At 42.3% G+C, this 22,637-nt stretch overlaps 1 protein-coding gene and 1 long non-coding RNA gene across 4 annotated transcripts; both read right to left on the reverse strand.

Moving 5' to 3' along the window:
* LOC113946313 lies at nt 1–7,954 on the reverse strand. Of its 3 annotated transcripts, none has more exons than XR_003527386.1 (4): nt 3,323–7,954; nt 2,058–2,141; nt 1,268–1,353; nt 1–1,097 (listed from the first exon to the last, which is right to left on the reverse strand). It is a non-coding gene; the product is annotated as an uncharacterized LOC113946313 (long non-coding RNA). The 3 variants fall into 3 exon arrangements; XR_003527387.1 differs by lacking the exon at nt 1–1,097 and having other exon boundaries at nt 1,206–1,353; nt 3,323–3,765; nt 6,152–7,954; XR_003527385.1 differs by lacking the exon at nt 1–1,097 and having other exon boundaries at nt 1,206–1,353.
* Nucleotides 7,955–8,969: 1,015 nt separating this feature from the next.
* LOC113946311 (mitochondrial amidoxime reducing component 2-like) lies at nt 8,970–16,907 on the reverse strand. Its single transcript, XM_027641425.1, has 7 exons — nt 16,645–16,907; nt 16,329–16,502; nt 12,769–12,931; nt 10,987–11,127; nt 9,890–9,951; nt 9,730–9,801; nt 8,970–9,195 (listed from the first exon to the last, which is right to left on the reverse strand). Exons 1-7 carry the CDS (start codon nt 16,890–16,892, stop codon nt 9,066–9,068), a joined length of 990 nt encoding a protein of 329 aa, XP_027497226.1. The 5' UTR covers nt 16,893–16,907; the 3' UTR covers nt 8,970–9,065.
* Nucleotides 16,908–22,637: the final 5,730 nt, after the last annotated feature.

The following is a 22,637-nucleotide window of genomic DNA, read 5'->3' on the forward strand; positions in this document are numbered from 1 at the left end:
GCTCACGGTATTAAAAGCCTTGGTGAGATCAACAAAGACCACATACAGACCTTTGTTTTGTTCCCTACACTTCTCTTGCAGTTCTCTGAGAACAAACACTGTTTGTTTGTGATACACGAAAGTGTATCACACCGGAAAACCCCACATGTCCCAACATAGTACAAAAGACAGCAAAAGATTTACTGAAGTTGCAAAACCAAGATAAGCAACATCATTCTCCGGAGAAGGCAGCCCCCAGCAGAGAGTACATCCAGTCACAGCCAAAGCTAAAGCAGACTACACGCTGCAGCTGGTCAGTAATACACACAAGGCTACTTTCCAGTTCCACTGGATACCTCTGGAGACGCCACCTGACACCATCCAGCACACAGAGTCTTCTTTTACAAGGCTCTATAGGTGTGCACACATTGGAGCTGCTACTCAGCTCTGCGGCACAGGGGGAGGCTGCAGGGGCAGTTCCCCATCTTTGTGCTCAGTGTCCCCAGAGATGTCATTGGGATGGCTGGGGGAAACCCTGGTTCACCTCAACAACACAGACACCCTCAAAGGTGCATATACACACAGCCAGGTGCACCCCAACACACACGAGGTGTTGGCATTTTTAGAATGGGCCTGCATTTATGGCCATACACTCTCTAGGAACCTGCCAGACATGCTGGGGTAAAACACAGAACCCTGGGAACAACCGTGAGGGTCCTATGATCTCAACAGAGCTTGTCTTTATCCAGTAGAAACACATTTTTCATTGGGCTTTGGCAAACAGAAAACTCAAACTATTTACCATTTTAATGTATTGTGATAGTTGTTCTTCCTCCTTTCCTTTCCTTGACCTCACTACACACTAAGGTGAACAGAGAGTCCCAGTACCATCCTGTCTGGCTGCACTACACCCTGAATGCCTCCATGAGCAAATGGACTAAGAGCCATTTTAGGAAAGATGTTCAACTTGTAGAAAAAGGGACTAAGTACTCAGATACACTGAGGAATGCACCATTTGTATGTCAGAGAAGGACTTAAAGTACAGTAGAAAGCACTGAAGCTGGAAATTTAGAAAAAACTTGCTTTAAGGTGCCTTACACCAGGTCATTTCCCAGTCACTAAAGATGGACAAAGAAAGAAGAAAGAAAACTAAACAAAAAAAAAAAAAAAAACAAAAAAAAAAAAAAAAAAAAAGAAAAAAAAAAAAAACAAACCCCACAAGCCAATGAAGTTTTAAACTTTAAAAGTTAATTATCACAGTTTCATCCTGTGCTGGTACATTATGTACCATTCAGTTTTATTTCGCTGATGCCAAGAGTCTTTTAGTCCAGAGGATGTACCAAAAGTGATGTCTCCATTTTTTTTATTGGAAACCTGCCAGGAAAGAAAACAAAAAAACCCCATACATGCATCTATAATAGGTTGTAGTGGGCATGAAACAAGAATAGCAAGTCAGGGAACCTTCACATTTTGCAGGAACAGAGCTTCCATTCCCTTCCACAAGTTAAACATGCTATCCAAAAGGATTTTCTCATGGGAAAAAGTAAGTAATCAGGAATGGAAATAAACTGGTCAGAGCTGATTATCTTGCCAACTTTGAGATGCCCTCAGACATTTGTTTGGGGCAACCTTGGGGAACCTGACAAAACAAAGCATTTGAGTATAAATGCAAAGCACACCATTTTGAACCCAAGGTTGATTTCTTACACATTCAATTATAAATATGTAAGTATGCATATATACGCACAGACACACTACAAACAGGTGACTACTTCAAGGGTTTAAGATGGAAGGAAACAATGTCCACATTGCATTACCCAACAAAAAAAGTGAGAGAGGACAGAAGGAATTGAATTTCTTTTCAAAATCACATTTGTGTTATAATGATTTTTGGTGGAGAATTTCAGGGTTTTGTAATTTTGGGAAGAACATGCAGACTAAACATCGACACTCCACACATAAACCCTAAACAAAACCAAAAGCATTATCTAAAGTCTATTATAAAAAATGCACAATCGAATTTTATTTTTAAAAAGGATAAATGAGCTTGGTATAAGAGTGGTTGCTTTCAGACTCACCTGCAGGCATACTTCTCCACTTTTAAATTTACAAATTTAAACTGATCTTCAAATCCAGCTCCAAATCCACTTTGACAGCTCCATCTAGATGAACAGATAAAATACACTGACCTGCCCTTGAATTAACAGAGGATATGTTAAATAGCATCTGTGGGAGGCCCCTTGAGAACAACCATGCCAGAGAAACATACTCTATCCAAACCTATTCCATTTAAAAAGGGCAAACAATCCCAGGGGTATGGGGGACAGCAGGAACTATCTGTGATACTGACGAATAGCTTTAAATATAGTTTATTTTCTTCAAATGTAATTGGCATCAAATGTCTTTCTGTTTGTAGAAAGTTCAGTGGGGTAAGAACAGCTATTTTTGGATTGAAGAAAGGTCAGCAGAACACAAGACAAGCACTGGTGTTCCAAGGCTCTTGTAAGAATGCTAAATTTGACAGGGATGCTGGTAGATGGCTCCATAATGATTACATGCATTGCTTGTTGATTGGCAATATGACTTTTCTATTGCTTGAAACTGTGCTGTTGGGAATCTTTTTCATAACAAGCAACTGAAAAAAACCAGGGATCTTTAGTTTTAGGGTTTGGAGGTTCCTTTTTTTTTTTTTTTTTTTTTTTTGTGAGGGGAAATATTTTTGGGTTTGTTTGTTTTAAATTAAACAAAATAATATTTTAACATATCTGTGTAAATAAAGTGATAAATTTCTGCTGAAAAGCAAACAAACTAACCAAAAAAAGTTTTAACAGTAATGGATTAGGTAGTCAAGCCATGTAACTAAGGCTTCATACACACTGCTACCTCTAAACTCCCCAGGTTAACCTCTTCTGCTCCCAGGCAAGAAGATTATCTAGCCATGCCATCCATGTTTGCAGTTGGTAAGCACAATACTGACTGTGAGGGTAGTGAGGTACAGGTTGCCCAAAGAAGTTGTGGGTGCTGCAGCCCTGGAAGTGTTCAAGGCCAAGCTGGATGGAGCTCTGAGCAACCCGGACACCTGGTGAAGGTGTCCCTGCCCATGGCAGGGGGGTTGGACTGTAATCTTTAATGTCCCTTCCAACTCAAGCCATTCTATAATTCTAATAGAATAAAAAAAGTGGAAAAGCACCCTAATGTTTTGGGGTTTTTTTTCCCCTAGCAGCTTTCCATTGTCTGCTGCAGTGCCTGACTTCCCTTGGGTCCAGCTGCATGTTCCAATTAAAGAAGTCAGATGGACTTTGCTCTTGTTGGCAATCTTAAAATAAACACACACGTTGCTTACCCTTCATAGCTGCACAACACTGACTCCAGCACTGCCGCCACTGCTTCCAAAGATAGATTCCACAAGGCCAAGCTGAGTCCAGGTGATAATCTGAGCCAGGTTCTCAGCAGTGCCACAGAACTCCTTGCAAGCTGTTTCAATTTTATCTGCTCTCAGCATCCTCCCAGGGGCTGGTAAGTCCCAGCGGCTTCCTGGAGCATGGCTGTTCCCAAAATAGGTTCTCCCAGAAAGCACAGCCAACACTGCCACCCCATGTAGCAGAGAAGAGTCTTGCAATGAGGAAGATCCAGCTGACCACTTAGGCAGGTGTTTTGGTTGCACAACAGAGTGCAGTTCCCACAAGTAGAGAGCAGTAGCACACAGCGTTGCCTACTAGCGAGGTTCAGCACAGACCTTCTGCTCCATCAGACAAAGTGCCAAGAGCCTTCTCTATTTTGAAGTGGCTGTTGAAGGATTCAAGTGTGTTTGAGTTGCATTTCAAGTAAACTCAGCCTTTTCCTAAAACTACTTCCAGGGCTGAGCAGACAATTCTCATGGAACTCTAAAAGTATGAGGTATTTTTCCAGACTTTTAACAACTAAATTTAGATTGATGGATTCTATTTGGCTTCCTGGTGCCCCTTCCAGGATTAATTACAGAGCAACCTGCATCCTCAGTTAGGATGTCTGTGACTTACATTTTTGAGCTCATGAACATGAGCTGGAAGAGAGTTCTGCTAAAAACGATGCAGCCCAGGATATGGCAAACCATTGTTGGACAGATTTAGGTCTATTAAACAGAATTAAAGGAGACCTGAGAGAAATGAAACTTCATGTTATCTGTTTCTTGAGGTAACTGAAAAGAGGTTGACATTCTGCTTTACCTTAAATAAACCCAAGGAATAGAGAATTAATATGGACCACCAAAACCCACAACTGTAAACACAGTGGAAGATTATTTTTCGAGGAGTTCAGTCTTTATCTTTGAAAGTATCTAAGACACTGGTGGTACTCTTGATCTCTCTTATGATGTTCTTGTAGTCCAACTATCACTGTAGCTTTTCATATTTTACCAAAATTTTAAAGTTTTCAAATCTTGACAGGAAGTTGGCCCTGTGGGTCTTGGTATGTGGAGAGAGATGAAGGAGGTATTCTCCAATCCGGAAATTAATGTCTATTGCTTTGTTTTCTGCAGCTAGAGAAGACTGCACTCTGATCCAGCAGTTTTGTTTTGTTTTTTTCCAGTCCTACACTTCTATGTGCAAAATTTTGATAAAATGAAGAGATTTAGCCATCACCTTTAACTTACGCCAAAGTGTTATAGATAGGTCTGTTGAAAATAACTGTCCATGACTCAGTGAATATAATTGTGGCTGCTATGATTGAAGAATCATCATCCTTCAGAAGCTCTGGAAGACAAACCTCAATTAAGAGTGAATGAAGCTGGGTTTTGGAACTCAACAGCAAAGAGGCTTTGAGGGTTAGCGCATCAATGTGGCACAATAATTGTTTCACTGTGCTTATTATCTAGCTCCTAAAGAAAGCAAGAACAGTCAGCTGTTAAACAAGCAGTGATAAGCTGTCAGAGCAATTTTGTACACTAGAGAAGATACAATTCTCTACAATATTGCTCCTGGAGGAAAGTGAAGTTTCGGCCAGCTAGATGCTTTCTGAATAATAGTCCAGGGGCAAAGGGGAGATACTTTTTCTTTACATAGTTCCAGAAAATGAGAGGTTCCCACCCAAACTCTTCACAGTGATGTACCACAAGCTACTCCATGTCTTTGGTCTTCACAGGTGGAAGATAATCTCTACCTCTACCTGCTGTTTAGCTCAGGTTACAGTTACTTGTAATTTGATTTTATCAGTAAGTATCCGAAAGTATTCCTGATACTTTCAGTAAGTATCCCCAAAAGGGGATGGAGCCAGGCTCTTCTTGGTGGTACCAACCAATAGGACAAGAGGCAACGGGCAGAAACTGATATACAGGAAGTTCCACCTGAATATGAGTAATAACTTCTTTACTATGCAAGTGACCATGCACTGAAACATGTTGCCCAGAGAGGTTGTGGAGTCTGTCTCACTGGAGATATTCAAGAAACATCTGGACACAATCCTGTGCCATGTGCTCTGGGAGATTCTGCTTGAGCAGGCAGGTTGGGCCAGATGACCCACTGTGGTCCTTTCCAACTTTACCCATTCTGATTCTGTGATTTCCTGCAGCCAGTGTGACGAGCTGTGGTCTGAGAAGAGTGGCATTCCTCAAGCCAGGCTATGGTTGAATACTGGAAATTGAGGCTACTTGGTAACTAAAGGCTCATTCTCAATCTGTCTGCACCGAAATGCCTTGAGAACATGCAGCCACACAGGTAAAATGCAAAAATAGTAACTAGTAACCATGACTCTCTAAGCTGAGATTGTTAGCATTAACATAACGTGGATTATTTAAAAGTATGAACCTTTCTGAGGTATGAATGCTGCCTCTCTTTCGACCAAAGACTGATACACGTGTGGGCTTTATGCCTGCATTAAGAATCTTCTGTCCAAAAGAAACAAGGACTTTGTATGTGTAGACCTCAGCCCCGTAGCTACCCAGCACAGGGAATTTCTTATGGATCTTGAATGAGGAAAAGGCAATTTAAGGTGCTGGGATAGACCAGAAATTAACACCCTGTGGCAGCCCTTTTTGAAACTTTTGCCATTTGTAGAGGCAAGGACCAGGATTCTCTTTACTTCTTACAGAGCAGCAGAGTGATACCTTTGGAAGGCTGTTCTCCTCCTTAAGAAGCAGAAGCATGATCTTCCTTGGGCTTTGGGGGGGGCAGGCAGATTTGGCTGAAAACACACCCACCTTAAATCTTAAGCAACCCAGAAATTTCTGCCTGCAATGACTGTCTTTCTCTTACATGGCCTTCTGCAAGAATTATTGGTGTAATAAGTCCTGTAAAAAAAAAATTTGGTTTTATCCTATGAGACATGAAATAGGAAGCATGACCTTGCATTGACTTGAGTGTACTAAACTTTCCTACCTTCAAACTCATTTTTTCCTATTTTCATATATTTGTAAAAAATGAGTTAGTCTGTAAACATCTTCTTCGCCATAAGGGTTGTAAAACTGAGACTGATACCAACTTATTATCTGATGGTTCTGCTCTCTTACACACATCCTCTGGTTAACTGCATATATTCTTGAACTTAGAGGTAGGATTAAAAAAACCCAAATAATCAGTATTAACTACATGTGAGATCCTGGAAACAGAAAAGAGAGAAAAAAGGAAAAGGAAAGAAAGATTAACAAATGCTACACCTTACGAGAGTTTGATTTAACAAAAGTTTATACTTTTGTTTTCTTCTTCTGGAGTTAAAAAAAGAACTAACTTTTTAAGTACACAATTTAAAAACAGTGGTTTATGATTGACATGTTTTCAGTCAATTTCCTAAGGAGTTTTACAAAATCAAATACAATTCATACAGTTGCAGCAATTCAACAGTTACATGAAGATATTTATAGCGTAATGTTCTGTTATGCTCTTGACTTCCCAAAAACAGCTCTCTTTGACGACATAACTGATTTAAGTGTCATTTGTGAAATGTGTTGTACTCAGGTGCATACTTGTTCTAGGATTCTAGAAATATTCTTCTAAGAGGCTTTACAGGAGTAAATCAGGGGGTTAGATCTAAGGCCTCTTCTTAGTAAGAAAGCAGATGGCTGTTCCTCATTGCAAAGACAGCCCCATTTCCAAATTAGCCCAGTTGACAACAGCCTAACAAGAGGCAACAGAATCTATATCACACAATTTGTTATGTAAATGCTGATGTGCTGCTAAAACAACAATAGAAAAAAATACGTTTTGCTAGAGGTAAAAAATCAGCTCTCTTTCCTTCCGCTTCTTTGACTTAACAAAGAGACACACACTTAACTAATTGCTTTGGCAGGCCAGCAGGCTGCCTGTGCTTAATAATACCATTAGGAATTCCACAAGTTTTCAGCTTCTAACATTAAGAACCTTCAACACGTGCTTTTTAAAAGTGACCCTCAGAATTTTTTGTTTTCAAAAGATGCTTTTTCTCTCATATCCCACTATTTGCTGCATGAGGCACAACAATACACAAATATGCAATGTGCAGTCCAAATGGGGCACTTGTCTGTCCCAGGAAAACTAAATCCTTATCGAGTACTCTGCTAAAAAAATGACACTCAGAGCAACTCTGAGTTCACAAATAATACCTTCCCTATATTTCTGCTTCAGGCTTGTCACACACATCCACTTGAACTTGTTCAAAGCCCAGTGACTCTTCATTTTTCAGGTCTAAGTTGTGAACATGCATTAAAATTTCAGGTTCATACTTACAACAGAAAAGAAAGAATCTAAACACCAAATTGGGTCATATTTGCTCTTCTCCACACTTAATTAGATTCCTCCTTTTGGCTAGGGGAACACTCTTTCTAGATCTAGTAGTTCATAACAAACCAACAAGCTTTTGAAACAAGTAACAAGCATTTGAAAGATGGCTGGCTTTTATCTTGGAGTTCCTTTTTAAAAGAAAAAATTCACATAACAATTAAAGAAAAGATAATAATACTACCATAATCCAAATACTTTCCTCCTCTATTTGTTTTATGCAGTAGAAAATATAATTATCAGATTCCTACAAATGGCTGACATTTTGTTTAGATTGAAATAGGGCTGGTAACCAGAGATTTAAATGCAGAACCAGTAAGGATGTTAACATGGACAGTCTTAAGCTGCAGCTTCCCAAACATCTGCTTAGCAGCCTAACTTTCTGTAGTAAGAGATTCACTGAGTCACAAAGGAGCTACACATGAACACAGAGTCCTACAACATTGCCTGGACATCTGTTTGAACAGGGAAAGCTCAGCATCAGATCACTCCTGATGGCTTTTCTTCCCCTCCACTGTGCCTGAAGTCTCTGACAGAGTGAACATCCAATCCTTTTAGTCAAACGGGATATGTTACCAAATGCATCACTACTCTACAGCCTCAATATTACAGTATGGGGGTATATCTCCTTTCAGAGGAGAAAAAACCTGATGGTTCAAATTATCAAGCAGAGGTCATAAACCAAACAAACCCACGGCCATCATTAGCCAGTGTTCCCACCTCTAGACTGTAGTAGTATTTAGTCAGCTCACAATCCTTCTCCTTCTGCTATTGCTCTAATCTCAAAAGACAGCAGCCACCTTCAGGAAACAACTGCAGGTTTAGAAACGCAAAACAGTACCTCCAGACACACACATAGATGGGTAAGATGATTAGGACCAAAGAAGGGTGGAATCCAAGACAGAGTCCTGCCATTTCCACTCCATGTTCACTTGTAAAGGCAGCTCTGTGACCAACATACTTTGTGCTTGGCATGACTGTTTTTGTGGTTCTTTATAGGCACTAAATGTATATAATACACGATGCAAACCCTTGTACATAATTTCAGATTCCAATATTAAGGTTGACATGAAATTTTAGGAGGTGTGATGCTCACAGTAGTGCTGTGAAGTCTGTCTTGGATCAGTTTCTTCTCTCACAGCCTCCAGAAAAACTAAAGATGTGGTTGCTACAGGAATGCTAGTAGATTACATGATCTGGAATGACTGGCATTTCATAGCCTCATAGACCCCCCGCACCTTACAAAGGGACATGGCACTAAAAATATTGCAAGGAATAAGAAAAGGTTATGTTGATGACTGTGTTCATGGGAAAACAATTTGTGTACAAAGGTGAAAAAGCATCTTCTGATCAAAGTCTCTTTCATTCCCAGATCATCTTGTACACAGGGTCTCCAACTTGAATCGTTCCAGTTTTGTCAACAGCAAAGTATTTCCCAAAGAGAGGGCTGGTTTTGTAGATGTGTCGCTCGGATGGATCACAAAGGCGGTAACTGCAGAGAGAAAGCCCTTCTTTAGGATCAGTGGTAGCAAAACCTAAACATCAGAATATCAGTGATGAAAGAGAGGATATGAATAATGAAGACCTGTTTTGGTCACCATACTAGACTAAAAACTAAATAAATATTGTGGTTACGAGAATCAAACAGTTCAAATGAAGGAAAAAAAAGATTGACTGTATTTATGCATCTATGTCTAATACATATACAAAAATTTTTGTAAAAATAAAAGTCAAAGTAGCAAAGTTAGACCTTTAAATATCTCAAATACCTGTTACTCCAAGTATTCACCCTAGCAGAGAAGGAAGAGATATGAAATGTAAAGTTTACAAGAAGGAAGAGAGAACGTGAATTTTCTTAGCATATAGAATTGCAAAAAGTAGACTGGAAGCCAATATACACAGACCCTTACACTGCATGATTCTGTCCCACACACACTTCAAATCAGTTCTAAAATACTAGTCTAAAGTGTTGGGATCTAGCCTAAATCCTCTCCCACAACCTAAGAAACACTGCTATTTTTATAACCTTTTCAATGTCTCCAAAGGCTCCTTCCTGTCCATGACTCCAGTGTCTGGGTTAACAGTTGTTAAAATACACCTGCAAAGACACACAGTGCAAAATCAGTAACAGCTTCTTATCATAAACCTCTTTGCATCTGTATAAACTAAAGGTCTCAAAGATTTACCTGCCACAACACACGGTCCCTTTCATCTCCACATCACCAATAAGAATATCCTCCCAGGTGTCCTGAGGGAAGGTAAACATTGGGCACAGGTTAGACACGCCCACACGCAATCACTTTTCCAGGAGCGGCACAATCATTCATAAAGCTGCATCATTTGAGATGCTCACCTTTACTTGTACCTTCAAAATATGCAGTTATATTACAGTACTATTTTAATGAAAATTTTATGGTCACTGCATTTATCCCATTTCAGGGTATTTATCCCAATTCAGGACCAACTAATATCTGAAAAGAACGATACACAAATAATGAATCTCGTTCTGCAATGTGCCCTTCTCTGAAGCACTGAACCTAAACCAATTTTATTCTTACTGTGTGGGTGATAATCTGATCTGTGGCCTCTGGCAAGTCACCATTTTTACAGAAAGGAAATTTTCAGTGGAAGTAACTTTTCGCTTCTCATCTACAAAGGTTCCTATTGCAATCCCTCTTGGGAGACAGACATCTATTCCCACTTCAGGACCTTTTTAGATTCAAGAAATTATCAGATCTATCCAGAGGAAATTTTTTTTAAAAATGGCAACATGACATAAAAACACGTAAATGCCACCATTACCAGTTCATTTCATCACCTGATACCTTCCTAAATAGTGTTTTTTTGAACTACCAGAACATTGTCAGAGATGCAGTGATGGACTGCAGTATTGCAAGGGTTAGTTCTACTCTTGTGCCAGAGGCTATTTAAAAAATATGACACTGACAATTTACAAATTGTTCATTTGTATCATTAACTGATCGATTACAGAATGCACAGCTTTGCCTACTTTACACCTAAAGACAAACTTTCAGTGGCAAGCCTGTCATTTAAACACATTTATTTTATCCTTTGCTAAGCTAAATAATAGTTCACAGACCTGACTCCTCCCTCAGTGTTTCATGTGCACTGATGTGAGCAGAAGTTTTATCTCTCCGGAATTCAGTTGTAAAAGTCACAGAATAGCAGCTTTCCTCTCCTTCAGAGCACCACCACACAAGGAAACTGAGCTACAAAGAAACATAACCAAGTCTTCAAAAGACATTTAAGACAGTAATTTTACCTCCTCAAAAGCGCTGCAATCTGCCACAAGAATATTTGGCCTGAAGTTCTGTATCTTAGCTTTCTTTTCCAGCCTTGTATTTAAATCATCCATTGAAGCTTCAGAGAGGAGCAAGACTGGGCTGCAGTCAGGATAGGCAACCTACACAAACAAACAAAAACAAATCCTAAGGTTGCTGTAAAAGCACAGGAGAAAAGTCATGGAATAGCAAAAGGACAGGTGTGTTGGAACCAGTGGCCACATATTAGCCTGTTAGGCTGCTCCACTGAGGTTTTCATTTTCCTGGAATTAGGTTAACAAGGGAAACAATATGCTCTTTCCTATTTCAGTAACCGTGGTGAGTTTCATTTGCTCAAATTGTAAAATTAAACTTCTCCCTACAGAATTAAACCAAAATTATATAAGCTACCACAACTCCTTACAAAGTAATACCATATGCATGTCCCAGATGCTTATTCCAGGTGTTACAGACAGAATCAAGCATTTCAGTTATGGTAAGTTATGAAAGATACTCAAGACATTTATAGACCTGCTGAACTGATCCAGTTGACTATAATGAACTAACCGGATTTTTCTAACTAATGAATCTGCCTTATCACAACACCAAGAGGGAGTTCCACATCCAGAACAGCAATACTCAATTACAGTTGTCCATTAGTCAGTCTAAATTTGCTTGACAGTGGAAGGGCTGCCATATTAGCAAACAAGGCCAAAGAAGAGTATTCAAAAAAACACACAAAAATCCTTAAAGTAGACTTACACAAGAAAAAGAAAAAAAAAAAAAAAAGATAATTTGTGGCAAGAATTTTAGTGTATAGCACTCCTGTCTTTCTTTTATATTGTTCTTCCTCCTATCCTTGTACATGCCTTTCAACCATCACATGACGACTGCTAAAATAATTACACAAAAAATTCTGCCCTTTTTTCATGCTAGGATTCCTGCATGTCACCCCTCCTAATCTCACATCCCTTTTGCTGAAACCTAGTCTTCTGTATTGATCTCAGTGGCCTTACATAACAAAAGCATATCTATAAGTCTGTAATTGAATATACCTTCTTCTCTTTGTGCAACAAGCAAGACGCTGATGCCATACAAATAATAACATCAGTAAGACAAGGTACTCACAGTTTTAATTTGTTTAAAAACCTTACACTCACCAAGGACAGTTCAAACCACCTTCACTTGAGAGAGTTGTTCAAACAAAAAGAAGGGCATCAGTGACTCAAATGACATGAGGATAATTGAGCACAACACCTCCTTCCCATACCTGCATTAAATTTCTCTAGTATCACACCTTCGAGCCTCTTCCCACAGAAAGAGATGAAACTTCTGTAACCTTCTTTGGATTTTAACTCCTAGGCCCACAACTATAAGGCTCTGGGTTAAGTATCATTCCTTTAAACAAAATATGAAGTAACAACTTGTATCAGTACACTCTCACACCTAACAAGGGATAGGGAATGGAGGCTTTCTATGCAACAGATATCACACCATGGAAACATCTTTAAAACTATAACTTTTTTTCTATTCACTGAGACACAAAAGGTTCCTCCTCAAATATGAGTTTCAGACTCTTTAGCTGCAAATGGTCAACAGTTTAGAAGTAAAATTTAAGCAAGTCACCTCACCACAGAAAAAGAGAATACTCACATGGTTCAAGTACATGATTACACACCTTGCTAAACTGGGCTCAGTCACCAATGGTGGAACAGGCAAGTTTTGGTGGGTGGGTGGGAAGTGGTTAAAAGGAAGTACTTCTGAGAAAAAGAACATTTATTTACCTCATCAGTGTTTCGGAAAAGGTTTATTGTATTCTTTGACTTTCTTGGCACCATGGAGGGCTCAAAGTGCACCAGTCGATAGGGCTGTGATTTCAGGAAAGTGGTGATCCACTGAGCCACTTCATCACCACAGTCCCTGCCTTGGATATCCTGTCCAAACACCCTGAAGAGTAACAACACATCAGCAAGTTAGCTGGAAAGATGAAGGCTCAATGATGCTTATTATTTGAAGGCAAACAACATGTTTTAATAGTAGTAGCAATATATAGAAAACAAATCCCCTGAATTATAACAAGCTGGAGGTTGGTTTCAAAAACTGGCACAAGGATCAATCCCAGTGTTCATTCTCCTTGTGGCCACCATGTTTTGGAAAGTTAAGTAACATGGACATGGCTGGACAACACCAGCTGGTGAAATAAGCCTTGAAATAGCCTTAAGGTGCCCAGAGCTGACTGTCACATCGATGACCAGTAACAAACCCACCTGTTTGCCAGGTCTACTCTTGCATTTCCATGTGACTGCAACACCAAAAGATTTCTACCAAGAAATCAACCGAAAGGTAATTAACTTCAGAAAATAAACAATAGTTTGAAAGGGCACAATTAGTTACCGTAACTGATGTACAAGTGTTATTTATTGTAAGTGTCCCTAATTGTGATGGAAACTTTCTTTCAAATTTTAGTGCTGTTAAAATTTAGCTAGAGTTGAGCAAAACTTAAGCTAAAACTTCACATATAAAATAGATCAGTATCTTACGAGAGGTTAAAAATTTATAATCGAAACAAAGTCCATGGCGCACAAAAGGCCAATGGCACCAGAATACAAACAAGTTTACACAAGGAACACTTTCCTGGCAAGAAAAGGCAGACCTCAACTCAACCTTTCAATAAACTTCAACAACAGTCATGAATAGTTTTGTTACATTCTTCAAAGAAGCCATTTTGACCCAAACACACTGCAGTTTCCTATACCTCTGCAATCATATCCTGGACAGCTTAAAGCACAGAGATGCCCACACAGTTCATCCAGAGTTAGCCCCTAGGAGCCCTCCTCTACTCATCGAGGGGAGAGATGAACCATTAGGGTGCCAGCAGCAATATCCCTGCTCCATTTGCTGGGATTCCTGTATCTACTCTGCAACACAGGCTGGGATTAAATGCCATTGCCCCAGACAGCAATCTTTCTTACAGTTTCCAACACCACTGTTTTCCAGTCACGAAGCAGATCTATCCTAAGCACTCAGTGGTTTAGGGATCCCATAGGAACGGATCATCCAACTGAAGTGTTACAGACATTGGGCACAAAGGAAGAGCACAAGGTTTCTTAATCAGAATGCTATAGAAACCCTCTAACATTTGCACAAACAGAAGATGTGCCTATGCACTGGCTTCAGGCTTGCATTTGACTCTCCCAAAGACAGGATTTTAATTATCCACATGAAATTTGCAGCTGGAGTTAGCAGATTTCAAGACTGGCATCTGCACAGCCCTATGCAGCTAGGGGCACTATTGCACTGCCTTGGCTCCAAACCATGGGGCACGAGCCAGCACCCATGTGAAGGCATCGTGCTGGCCCAGAGATGGAATACACACAAGTCTGTGCAGGGCCAGCAGAGCACACTGTGCAGCAAGATAGCTACTCACACTCACACGCTGGAAGGGAAGAATCTGGGAGCAAAACCCAAATCTTCATTTTTCTGAACACAGTATTACTCCCAAACCTCATTCTTACAGATGGATCGGAAAGAGTCAGCCTTGAGCTGACAAATGGCAAATTGTTTAAGCACAGCAAGAGTCATACAAACCCTTAGGATCCTTCCTGAGAAGTACAAGGCAATGTTCCAGCTATGGGTGTTGCTAATTTCACATCCTATGACACCACCTACAATGCCAGACAACTTCGTAAGTCTTAAAGTCCGTTTACATGCATTTCACTTTTGATCATTTGGATTCTTAAATTCTAGCAGTTTTAAAGGCAGAGTGTGCAGGTTTATTAAGACAAAGAAAGAAAAAAAATCAGAAGAACAAATCATCAAGCTCTAAAATTGGAAAATCCAAGATAATTTTTCATTACTGAAATCTATTAGGCTATTTAAATACTTTTCTAACGGCACAACAAAGTTTAGAAAAATAACACCTTGAAAACTGCATGGTTTTGCAGTGCATGTGCCATTGGCACATATAGGCAATGTACACACCTTTTTAAAAGACTGTTCCATTTCTCTACCATTTGTAACTTGCGCCTGCCTTGTATAAACAGAGATACTGAACTTTGCTGATCAAGGGTTTCCACAGCAACAGATTTATGCTAAAAGCAAGCAAATGCAGCTCCTTGTCAGCACTTTTAGTTTTAATTACAGCAGCTGGTGCATTAACCGTCTCCGCTATCCAAAGGACAAACACTGACCAGTATCTTTGTAGGGGCTAACACCATTTACAGTTATGAAATACTCTTACATATTAATTGACACTGTAGCAGAGAAAAGATTTTCCAGCTACCCCAGGTAGTTTTCCAGCATGGATTCCAATACACAGATAAAACAATTAGGCTTGGAATCATACAACAAAACTCCAAGCACACAGCTAAATCACTCTTTGTAACCCATCCACCTGAAACTCCTTTGAGGTAGCAACTACAGAGAATGCCTTGGTCTCCAGGGATGCCTGTCTTTCCTGTGACCACAGGGTGAGCCTTGGGCAACCAAGTTTTTAAAAGAGGTACCTTAGTTAAATCCCTACAGACAGGGGTGAGGGAATCTAAACTCCGACATCTCACCAGCTCTGAATGGCCAGTACGCATCCAAAAATGCTGATACAGATTTTAGCTGTGATCAAGAAATACCAAAGGGCATGACTGAGGCTCTGAGATGCAACTGCTCACCCAAGCATAAGCGAAAACACTAGAAGTAAAAAGAAATGAGCAAACATAAAATTCTATGAAGATGCAAGATCACAGTTCATTTGGCTAATGTATAATGCATGGTCTTTGATACTGTGTCATCATTTCCTAAGACTTGTTTTCACTAGTGTTTAGCAGATTAAAACCAAATCAATCCTGGCCTCCTGTGTAACACACAGGAGAGAATTTCACAGAATCACAGAACAGTTTGGATTAGAAGGAACCTTTAAAGATCACCTAGGACAACCTCCTTGACATGGACAAGGACAACTCCCACTAGACCTGGTTGCTCAGAGCCACATCTAGCCTGGGCTTGAACACTGCCAGGGATGGGGCAGCCACATTTTCTCTGGACAACATGTTCCAGTGCCTCACTAGCCTCACTGCAAAAAACATCTTCCTTTTATCTAATCTAAATCTACTCTCTTTTATTTCATCACCACTACCCCTTATCTTGTCAGTACAGGCCCCGGTCTGAAGTCTCTCTCCATTATCCAGATGGCGAGACACACCCCCACAGAAAGATGCAAAAGCACCCAACTTTCCCCCTCCAATTTCTGCATTAGAAAATGCAAAGCCTCACACAATCTTGAAAAGCAAAGTATATGAGAAAGACTGTATTTAGAGAGAGGGGAGGGGGCCAAAAATACCTTTTTCAGTACCTGCAGTTGTGGACGGGGTTTTTCCTGGGGACATTCACAGGCAAGCACAGCTTCTCCATGTCTGGGGCCTCGAAGGTCAAGTGCCCGTCGTCACAGCCGACAGAAACGAGGACGAGCCGCGGCTCCTGGCGAGCCGTGACCATGTGCCCATCCTCCGTGATCACCAGCCAGAACCTGCGGCGGGCCGGGGGACAGAAAGGCGTCCGACGGCGTTAATGGCGGGCACGGCAGCACCCGCGGAGCAGCAGGTGCCTCTCCCCAGGTCCCGAGGAAAGCACCGGACAAACAGGGAACCCGGCGCCCCGTCCCGCCGTACCTGTCCCGCATGTCCCCGCTGCGCAGCCCCATGGGCGTCACCTGCGCCCGCCGCACCGACACCCCCTTGCACGACTTCACCGGGTACACGAAGAGCCTCAGCACCGTCCCGACCCGCTGCAGGCGGCGGCGGCGGCGCCGCCCGGCCCAGCGCCAGGCTCCGAGCAGGGCGCCCAGCGCCAGCAGCGCCGCCGCCCCCCACACCCAGCCCGGCCGGGCCGCCCCCAGGGAGCCCCGCAGGCCGCTCATGGCGACTGGGCCTCGCCGCGGCCCCGCCGCGACCGAAAGAGCTGTGGGCGGAGCGGCCCCGGAGGGGCTCCCGCACCGCCCCCTGCCACCGCCCCCGGCCCCGCCTGGCGTGACGGGGCTGGCACCGGCCCCGCGCTGAGGGGGAGCGGGGCCGCGACCTTCGCTGAGGGAAGGCGCGGAAAATAAAGGGCTGAGCGTCCGGCTCGGCAAAGCGCCGGCAGTGGATGCGTTTCTTCTGATATCCGGGCTTTTATTAGAAGCGGTGCCACAGGAAAAGTGCGGGCTGTGTGGAAAAGCACGGAGCGCGTCAAATTGGCGCGTTTGGTTTGACTCGGAGAAGCGCGGAACGGGTGGAGGGATGGAGGCGAGGAACTGGTGCGACGAGCAGCCTAATGTGGTGGGCACCTGATGTGGAAAGGATGTCCCGAGGCGTTCAGCTGCTTTGGGATATATTTGGGATATATTCACCACTGTCCCAGCTGCTTGGTACTAAACTCGTGAGACCCTTTCCAATAGCTTTCCTCCTGTTGGCAGGGTCCCAGGGAAGTGATTTTGTGGGATACCCAGCTACAAGGCAAATACAACATAAAATACAGGCTGGAGTGGAGAACGCTGCTGTCACCACGTGCCTCTCCTCATAGGCAAAGCAAGAGCCTTGGCTGCTGTTTTACCCCAGCTCCCTCATTCAGGCTTGCCAGGATCTGGAGACCAAACTCCCAAATTGAAATCAGTGTGCTGAGACTAAAGCCCTAGCAGGCGGAAAGTGGGGAAGCTTCGTGCTGGGCATTTCTGAAAGATGCAGACAGCTCAGCCATCCTGCATTTACGTACTACATCAAGAGTATCTTGGTGGACAGGAATCTTAGAGATGTGGCTGTCATGGGCCTCTCTGACAACAGGGGTGTGTGGGCAGCTAAGCCAGGAGTGCTCCTCGCAGCCGTCTTTTCTCAAGAAGTGGGCTTGATCATAGGCCAGGATCAGAAAATATTCCTGCTAAATAGAATCACTGTAGCTAGCAAAAAGTTATTTGTGACAACCTGCTGGTGGATGAAGACAAAGTGATGAATGTCAGAAGCAAAGGGAGTGACAGTAGATCTATATCTATTGGCAAGACCCCCAAAAACCCTGATCTTCCCTATGGGCAAGAAGGGAGTTCACAGAGGAGTCCTCAATTAAAAGGACCAGGATATGACTGTGGACATGAAAGCATGACACAAAAAGTGCCAAAGAATCAGACATCTGCCTGAGCATGGAGAAGGGAAATCAATCTACTTTTGTTGTAGATGTCTTTGCTTGCTTCTTTCAGATGAGGGGTACTGGGCAGGTAGCAGTGCTGAGACACTAACAGCCCACCTGACCATCTGTGGTACAGAAGAGAGTAGCATGTACGTTCCTCATCAGGATGCTCAGTGTTACTTGAGTGATTTCCCAGCCATCTTGGGTGGTTGCTCCCTGTTATTTGCATTCTACTGACTGATCTTGGTGTGAAGGTCTCTAGTAACATTAGCTTTGGGAAAAGGGAGGAGGGAGGGCAATCCCTTTGCCCTCTTGTTCACTACTTTGCAGTTTAAATCATGCCCTAATGCCAGTTATGGGTTTTGAGACCTTTCTCCGTCTCAGGTAGACCATGACATTAAGGATAAGCAAGACTTGTGTTTATTTTGAATTTATTTCTGGAGCAAGCCCAGTTTATTCTGGAGATTAACTATTGATCAGCAGAGCCTTGTGCTGTCTGTTGGACTGGGCAGGGGGGGCATGTGCAGAGACAGTCTGCCACCTGCTTACCTTCCACGTCACTTGAAACCCCTTCTTATGCTACTTTACTGAGAGAATTTTTTTTATTTTTTTTTTTTAATGAGACAAGTCACCTGTCTTGCATCTGTGGCATGAGAATCTTCTGAGGGTTGCTTCCTTTCTATCCTGCTCAGTCGCACTGCCTGGCCTCGAGATCACAGGTCCCTGTAAGCTCTCCAGGGCCCCCCAAGAGGATGTGGGGTTCTGTCAAACACTGCAGATTTCCCCTCCATTCGCCAGTACAGCCTTCCCCTCCTGCTCCCTCTTGTATCCCTAAAAGGACAGTCTGAAATGAGACAGAACTGGTGCACATTTATGGACTACGTATTGGTCAGTTAACAAGTATGTTGCAATCTGGTTCTTGAAGAGTTTGAATAGTTTGAAAAATGTGTAGCTATGTGATAAAAAGTTCTGTGCATTCCCCTCACCCTGTAGTCTGTATATCCCTCTGCCAAGTATGATAAATTGTAGCAATCACGTGTAATAAAAGTTTTTTTGGAATTCAGCTGGACGAGCTAAAGCAGAGCTACACTGCGTCCTTGTAGTATCTTTTAGGTGTCATAATTTACTACTTACTTGCTTTATCTGGGTGCTAGAGAAAATAGACCTGATGTGTATACATACTTTACCAGCATAAAGTAGGGAGGAGTAGGGACCTGCATAGCTGTGAGAAGCTACAGCTTCTCTGTAGTTACACACTACCATAGGATCATAGAACATGCTGAGTTGGAAGTAACCCGTCAGGATCATCAAGTCCAACTCCTGGCCCTGCACAGGACACCCCAAGAATCACACTTGATGCCTGGGAGCATTGTCCAAACGCTTCTTGAACTCTGTCAGGCTTGGTGCTGTGATCACTTCCCTGGGGAGCCTGTTCTAGTGCCCAACCCCCTTTGGATGAAAAATCTTTTCCTGTTGCATAACCTAAAGCTCCCCTGACCCAGCTTCATACTGTTTCCTCAAGTCCTGTCACTGGTCACAAGAGTGAAGAAGAGCTCTGTACCTACCCCTCCACTTCCCCTTGTGAGGATATTGAAGACTGTAATGAGGCAGCACAGTGGTGTACAAAACCAGATTCTTTTAGTTTGAAGGACTTGTTAACTAAATTCAGAAATAACTCACCTTTGCCAACAATTGGATATTACTTAAAAGAAAAAAAATATTTCTAAATCCAAGAAGGACCTTAAACTTTAATTTCCTAGACTGACTGACCTGGAGTCTGAGGAGATTTTGTCCAGACCAGCCCCAAATAGCTGCTGTTGCATTCAGCCCTAAATCTTGGAGAATATGGTGAGGAGCTTAAAGAAATAACAGAAGGCAGCAACGTCTGTGTAATCTCTTGTTTCTTGCTGTGATACAAGGAAAATAAAATCAGAAATAGCTCCAGAGAGCATGGTTGTGGTTAAACATTTCAGGTCTCAGACTGCAGGTGTTGAGAAAAGCCCTCTTCACTCATGCACCAGGCACCTCTCCAACAGCCTCCAGTAAATAGCTTGACCAACAGGTTTGTTTAATCCTCCATCCCAGGCATTCCTGTGCTTGCCTAGGAGCCACCAGCTCCTTCTGCTGTTAAGCAATGTGAATTGAGCCACTCTGACAAAGTGTAGGTACTGGTTTTGTTGCAATACAAATACAGCATCTAGTGCAATGGAATTGTATTTGTCGTAGCCAGAGCAGGCATGGTATTCCTGCACTTAAAAGGAAATGACTGTGTTTTCAATTCCTTCTAACTTCATCAAACTTCAGGACAGTTGTGCTGAAATTCCCTGCACCAAGTTCTTGCCTTAGTTTCCTTGAAAGGTGTCTGATCAGATGAAGGATTCACAGTGTCAGTCTTGCAGCAAACCGAGGCGAGGCTCCCTCAGTCATGAAAATGAGCAATGATGACCTATCTTGAAAAGGTATTGTGTTAACTCAGAAGCACAGAACAAATTTTCAGGTGGAATAAATTTTACAGAAAAAGTAATGACACATCTGCCTGAAGGGTGATTCGAGATAATTCTTCCACAGGCAAACCTAGACTCCCTTGTAGCAGCGGCTCAATCAGATGTCTAAGAGGAATGAGGAGGAAAGAGGTGGAGAATTTTACTTGTTTCCATTAAAAAAAAAGACAAGTGACTGGGGATCTTCTAGGTTTTCAATATGCACACAGCGCTGTACTTTGGAAAGGCATTATGTGCTGCACTGAAGTGTAGGTTTGGATGGACATTATGGAAAAATCCACAGTGACAAAAAAAGCAAAATGCTGGCCTCAATTAGGTGACAGAGTGTTAGGATGGAGCTAAATGTAGGCTGGACTTGTCTCGGTGAAGGAATTAAATGCCCGTGCCATGGATATGGCAGTTATTTTTTCAATGACTCTCTGATAATTCAGCAAAAGGCAGGGCTGAGGGGATGACATGCCATGTATACGATCATAGGATGATTTCAACAAGATATGATAAAAGTCAGATTACACCCACACACAGACAAATTATATCCTTTTTCCAAAGTTATAAAAAACAATAAATTCAAAAGATTCCTTCACAAAGAGGAGAGGAGGATAAAAGCATTGCCATTTCCTCTTAAAATCTTGAAGGAAATCAGAGTTCAGTGAGTCATGCACTAGAAATGAGCTCAGTGAAATTCATGTATGGAAAAAACCTCAGGCGAGTAATTGACAATGATAGAGTTATAAATAGAATCATTAATGATAAATGCCATTTAATGGAGACAGAGCAGTGAGATAAAAGGATCTTTTTTTATTATGAGGTTTTTCCTATACAGAGAATTGTACATACCTAAAACCCAGACAGGCTGATAGGCTACTTTGGTCACTGTCCAGCCAATAAGAAGATGAATTGAACATTCATCTTTTTCTTCCAGTCAAATGCCAAGCTTCAGTCTGCCCGAATGCACCAGGGCAATACAGAAGTGAACGTTCCGGGCAAATGTTTGGCCCAGTATTAACTAGCACAGGCTAATGACATTTGAAGTTCTCCCATGTTCTGTAAATGCTATTGTCCAGGTGAATAAAGTATCCATCAGGTAGCTTTAGGGGTCCAAATAGTCAGGGTAGAGCTGCATGTCATCTGGGAGAGCAGGCAAGGACCAAAGGAGAGGCTTTACTGGGGAGCAGGGCATTTGTTCCGCAGCACAAGGACTAACATTCTTCTGCAGCTGTGGTGTAGAGGGACGGATGGGATTCACCAAGGACAGGAAAGTCTCCTCTCTAATTCAGGCACAGCTGAAGAAACAATTTGATGCTAGTTTAGTGTCCAGGGAAAGGAAGGAGTAAGGATTCTTTTATGGGAGCAGAAACAGAAAGCATGAGGAGGAAAGTATACATGGCCTGCTGGAGCTGGAATCCAAGGCAACTCCTGGGGGAGTGTGGCACTCCAGTCTGCTACCCTCTGTTCAAAATCACACATCCTGTCATAGGCAGCTGTTATCTTTCCAGCAGAAGATGAGATTCAGAAACAAGAAGTGACAGTGGCTCATCCCCTCACCTCCAGTGAAGCATCCTTAATGATTTTTTTTTTTTTAAGGCACAGTAAGAACTTCAGGGCAAGGTGTAATGCATTTTGAGGTGTTACAGGAAAAAAAAACAACCAACCAAACAAGAAAACCCACTCAAAACCGATATTCCTTTGGCTACACATTTGAAACACTCGCACACAGGAGGCTCAGGATTCCACTGGCTAGGAAACACTGGTATGCAGAGACACACGTTACACTTCTGGGACCCAACATCCTGAGGATGGATCTGGACAAACCGGGAGGCCAGCCTAGGGGAAGGCAGGAAATCCCTGCAGGAGATGAGGCAGAACAACGAGGCAGGCAGACAAAGCTGGAAATCTGTTTCTCTCCCAGGAGATGGCAGTAAAGGACAATTGCCTCACAGGCGGCGTAGCGCAGTGAAGTGGAAAATTTGGTGGGAGCCAAACAGCTCCTCGGGCAGCCTGCGCTGCCA

Source organism: Corapipo altera, unplaced genomic scaffold (genome assembly GCF_003945725.1).
Source record: "Corapipo altera isolate COAL_440 unplaced genomic scaffold, ASM394572v1 48b, whole genome shotgun sequence".
Classification (NCBI taxonomy): domain Eukaryota; kingdom Metazoa; phylum Chordata; class Aves; order Passeriformes; family Pipridae; genus Corapipo; species Corapipo altera.